Below are 5,582 nucleotides of genomic sequence, written 5' to 3'. Positions count from 1 at the left end.
ACATTGGGTGCCGACTAAAGTCAACAGTGAGTCATAGAACGATACAAGCTACTGGGGCCCCCCACGTAGCACAGCGGTATGTCTGCGGACTTACAACGCTAGAATCCGGGTTTCGATACCCGTGGTGGGCAGAGCACAGATAGCCCATTGTGTAGCTTTGTGCTTAACATAAAAAACAAAAAACAAAACAAACTCGACTTTAACAATACTCAGTTCAATTATACACACACTGTTCCCGTCACGTTGTGACCGTCTTATATATACAAGACCATCACATTTCTAGTAAACGCTAGGGTATTCATGAAGAAACAGGATATTTCTAGAAAGACGTGGCGTGATACTAGTCACATGACCTCGCTGACGCAACAATATGTTACAACACAAGTATAAAACTAGTGACTTGGTAACTAAGGTAATTTTGTAAGACTTTTTAAAGATTATTTTAGAAAGAATATGAAGTAAAAGCGACCGATTTTTTATCCCAAAAGGCTATATTTTACAAAGTTCTACTCTCCCTGATACATCGTAAACGTTTTGTAGATTCGTAAGCCAAATTCAGTAATCAAAGAGCATAACGAAACAATGCAAAAACTTTAAACTTATTAAGACATGTAGAAAAATAAATGTGTCAGGCAGAAAGAGACAAGTTAATACTAGAACTTTTACAAAGCCTTCTAGAATCGAATACAATTAATGCAATACATGAGCACCGAAAATATTAGTTTTTCTATATTGATTACAATGTGTGATAATCGTCGTCTCCCCGAACACTGATAAAATACCATTCCTAGTTTTGAGCTCTGTATCGAGCAACTACGAGTTAATTTCAAGGGTGGGAAAAGCTCTGCTAACGCTATCCCAACTAACAAGTAAACCCTTGGGGTTGGCACACAGCCATAGCCGTATTTCACTTACATAAGCAAGTTAATATTCAGACATTTTTAATGGTAGATTACAATTGTCTAATGGCCTTGGCCTAATGCTAAATATCGCCAATAAACACACGTGGGATGAAATACAAATCTCATGTACGCAAGTAACAAACTTAAAAAATCAGATATAGTAAAAATGAATCAAAAACATTGAGAAATAAAAGCAATAAATTATATTTTTCCTGCATATTTAGCAATTCATAATGTAGAACCTATAATGGGTGGATGTACAAACGGTTCTGTATTGAACAACTAGTAGAAAAGCTATGGTTCATTATATAGCAAAACAAGGGCGAAGCACGTTGTACAATAGTGTTTACTAAAACAATTAAACTAGTACAGAATAATTCTAGAACAATGAAAATATGTTGCTTATGTTTTGTCGGTCATTTTGTTTATTAAATACTTCGGGAACTAAGAATCTGAGTCACTTCCTTCAACATTAACGTCAAGCGATGTGCAAGAGATCAGAAAAGAAAGAGTTGATCTTTTCTTAAACATTAAACACGAAACAGACCGACAGAAAATTAATTTCGAATTACGATATTTATTTTTGTTTTTCAGTGAGTGGTGCTCCTGAATGTGTAAGTAAATGGTTGTGAAAGACAACGAATAAAACATGCGTAGGCATGCAAACATCTTTTTGTAGTTTTGTTCTACTCCTTTTACAAATTAAGATAGATCTCGTAAAAGAGCAAACTGAAAAAAACAGGTCTTTTTCATTTCGTAGATGATATGTGATATTTAAAAACTTGACCAATGATTTAGGAATGTATATTTTGATTAAAAAGTTAGCACACGGGATCACGTACAAAAGTTGTAATGATTTTCAAACGAGACCCAAAACTCGAGCGCTTTCTAATAGTTCACTATTATTCTCGAAATAGTGGATGGAGATATTTTATAAATCAAGTCGGAGTTGATCACGTTGATCAAAGTGTAGATTGAACTGGACCTTCCTCGAACTTACACTTCGAAATTAAACAATTTTCGGAATACTAAGTGGTGTTTTTCTAAACACTATTTAAAACAGAGACAATATGACAGAATATATTAAAATAATCAGAGGAAAGAACGTTTTTAATTTTTACTATAAAAATATTATGAGACTCTTTCATTATCATCAGAATCCAAAGCATTCAATTTTAGAGCATTAAAGAAATTTCGAAATTAGTTTATTCAAGGCTAAAACACATGTCAAGATAAATATGAAAATCGTGTAGTTTGATTGGTATGTTTAACCTAAAACTGTTTATAAGGCGAGTAATAAAACATGCAAGACCTTACATGCATCATCATGTAATTTGCATAATACGTAAATTTGATATTGTAGTTTGTGTTATGTTCATTTTAAAAATATGTCCAATAAGAGTTAATTACAAAACGAACAAAAATAAGGCTAACTGGTTCAGTCGTTTACAAATGTATACTTTAGTATATTTTTCTAGTGAAAACAAAATATGCTACGAATAAAAATAATAATTTCAACTTACCATTTTTGCTTATATACACCATATCTATCTGTCGGGTTTTTGTTTTTCTGTTGTAGATTACCTATTAATATAAATGTAAGTAATCTTTACATATGTTTATTTTTATTCTTAGATTCGCAAAATAATTAAACATAGAGTCCGTATAAATTACATCCCATCGAAACTAAAGAGTTCTATGGAGAAAATAACAAGAAGAAGAGGGTTTAAGCAAGTCGAGCAAAAAAAAGGTGATTGATTTAATTTATATTCCTTGAAGTCAGTATATTCAGCAGACGTGATAATTACTAGTTTGTTAGTTACTGTTGAATATTCACGAGTTTTGTTCCTCCATTTTCTCCTGCACATCGTTACGGTTTAAATAAAAATTAAATGATCTACTAGAACAATCCGACAAGAAGCCCTAATCTTGTAAAATCGTGGAAGCCGAATGCTTCCATAGGTAAGATGTTACAAGATTAGTTGTACGTGTACAACTTAAAGCCAATGAGGCTCATAATTTACTCTTCTTCTCAACTAGTAATTACTTCGGTGTTTCGAACAGCCCTCTGATTAGAGATTAAAGTTTTCTGGTCGTGAATAATTAATATTATTTGACACCTTGAACACTAACAAACTTCTCATAATTGACGAGTACATAAAAGGTACATCAAAATTGTTATTCGAACTATAGATAATACATGCTACTGTAAAACAGCAATTTGGCGATTAATGGACATTTCTTAGGGGTTGTAACAAGTTCTTGTAAATTCCAGGCTTACCGCAAACTTCTTGTGAAGTTTGCGATCTCATCCTTTAAAATAAGTTCAGACTAGTGAAAATATTTCTAAAATTGAATGAGATGACAGATTCACACTTTCGTATCATTTTATATGCTAATAATTTCAGCGCACAAGAACTTTGTCCAATTCAATAAAACATTGTAAGAGAAAGGCAAACTCATACCTGAATTATAAACTGACGTGTAGTATCACACATTGTGTAATGATTGTTATGCAATTACTTAGATAAGGTGAGATTAACCCTCTCTCAGTTTAAAATGTTATACGTGATTTTCACTTGCTAGAACTCTATCAACTAGAACTCTATTATTTCGTTAGAAGGAAGAGTGAGAAAAGAGTTGAAGCACAACTTTATGTGTTCAAGAGTGAGAAAAGAACTGAAGCACAACTTTACTTTATGCGTTCAAGAGTGAGAAAAGAACTGAAGCATAACTTTACTTTATCTGTTCAAGAGCGAGAAAAGAACTGAAGCACAACTTTATGTGTTCAAGAGCGAGAAAAGAACTGAAGCACAATTTTATGTGTTCAAGAGTGAGAAAAGAACTGAAGCACAACTTTACTTTATGCGTTCAAGAGTGAGAAAAGAGCTGAAGCATAACTTTACTTTATCTGTTCAAGAGCGAGAAAAGAGCCGAAGCACAATTTTATGTGTTCAAGAGCGAGAAAAGAGCTGGGGGACAACTTTACTTTATGTGTTCAAGAGTGAGAAAAGAGCTGAGGCACAACTTTACTTTATCTGTTCAAGAGTGAGAAAAGAACTAAAGCACAACTTTATTTTATCTGTTCAAGAGTGAGAAAAGAGCTGAAGCACAACTTTATGTGTTCAAGAGCGAGAAAAGAGCTGAGACACAACTTTACTTTATCTGTTCAAGAGTGAGAAAAGAGCTGAAGCATAAGTTTACTTCATGTGTTCAATATTTAACAATACAGTGCCTACAAATCCCTCTAAGATTATAATATTTTATTTATTAAGGGTTAGTTAACCCTTGGACAACAGAATGTAGAATGAAGAGACTGTTTGTAAAACCTTATTGTAAGTTTTTTTTATCCTGCCCTATTTCCAATATATTCTTCAATAAACAAAATATGTGGTGTTTGTTCATGTTCATATTGAGAATAAAATATAATTATAATTGAACTGTAGAACAATTCGATACATGACATTGTAATACTGAATGATGAACGGTTCTTTGTTGACCAAATAACGAGCATTGAATCCAAACCATGGAAACTTAAGTAAAAGTGCACACCTAAGTATAAAAGATAGTGTCTGGATTCATGTTTCTTGCCACTTTTATGGTTTCTTTTATGATTCGTTATTACATAACATGCTGACTGGCTGCATCTTTGTATATTAGAAACCAAAAATATGATACAAACCTGCGCGCTACTGTTAGGAAATAAATTGTAAGTATATATGATACTAAGTATTGTTTTCTGGGACATAACTCTGTAACCTATTTCTGAAAACTCCTCTCGGTATTTAAGTAAATTATGTTAAATACACATCGGTATATCATAGAAACATAAGTTTTATAACGAATTATTGTCTTAATTATTAAACCCCACAACTTCAAATTTAAAGAAATGTAAGTTACATTTTATATGGATCAGAAGAATGTTGTCAAATTTAAATATTATCAATACACAAACGTTAACTCTTGTCAATAACAATAACGGAGTCAGACGTGGACTAGTGGTTATCGTAACTTGTAAGGTTCAATATTTCTACTGTTATATACCACTGGCCACTGCACTTTCACTGAAAGGGCGTTATAAATGTGACAGTCATCGATGTTATTCGCTTAAACAAGGCCGTGTAGGAAGCGGTGTTGATTTTCCTCTGGCCATCTGTTTTTTATTAGAGACGCCTTTGGCCGTTTCGCTTATGTGTCGCATTAGGTCCCTATCAGGTTGAAAATACCAATACGAACAATAACAATAGCTTTCTTTTCCAAGAAAAAAATACGAATAACCAAAAAATTTGAATTCTGAACATCCAATAGTACTGAGTTTTAACTTCTGATTAAAGCAGGTTATAATATACAGTACTGTGCAAAAGTGTTAGGTCAAAGTCAAAAATTAGATTTCAGGCTACTTTCAAAGAACAATGGAAGTTAAATACAGATGAAACATCAAAATTTTATTCATCTTTACATTTAGTACAACAGAAACTCAGTGGAAGTGCTTGAGTTCAGCTTTTGTTTTAATAACTGCACATATTGTGTACTTTGGGATTTTACTCCAAATGTCTCTAATACACTCCCATAAAATTTCCTTGGAAGTAACTTTTGATTTGTTTTTATCAAATCCCAGATCTGCTCAATTAGGTTGAAATCGGGGCTCTATGGGGGCCATTGCATCATTTGAATGACTCC

General features: G+C 32.9%; 1 protein-coding gene across 5 annotated transcripts in view; it reads right to left on the bottom strand.

The window, feature by feature from the left end:
* LOC106467652 (paired box protein Pax-6-like) overlaps positions 1 to 5,582 on the bottom strand; it is a 61,507-nt gene that overhangs the window by 46,879 nt on the left and 9,046 nt on the right. For 3 of the 5 annotated variants that reach the window (XM_022395850.1, XM_022395847.1, XM_022395848.1), the window contains exon 2: positions 2,426 to 2,486. The exons of 1 other annotated variant lie outside the window; for it this stretch is intronic. Coding sequence is in view for 1 of the 4 variants with exons in the window: in XM_022395847.1 (XP_022251555.1) it covers positions 2,426 to 2,447 (22 nt within the window). In the remaining 3 variants the exon portion in view is untranslated. Of the gene's footprint in view, positions 1 to 2,425; positions 2,495 to 5,582 lie in introns of those variants that run through there. One more of the 5 variants, XM_022395849.1, reaches the window with a different exon arrangement.

The sequence above is a fragment of the Limulus polyphemus genome, unplaced genomic scaffold (genome assembly GCF_000517525.1).
Source record: "Limulus polyphemus unplaced genomic scaffold, Limulus_polyphemus-2.1.2 Scaffold2693, whole genome shotgun sequence".
In the NCBI taxonomy this organism is placed as follows: domain Eukaryota; kingdom Metazoa; phylum Arthropoda; class Merostomata; order Xiphosura; family Limulidae; genus Limulus; species Limulus polyphemus.
Note: the sequence above shows the minus strand (reverse complement) of the source record. Positions and strands in the feature narration are given on the sequence as shown.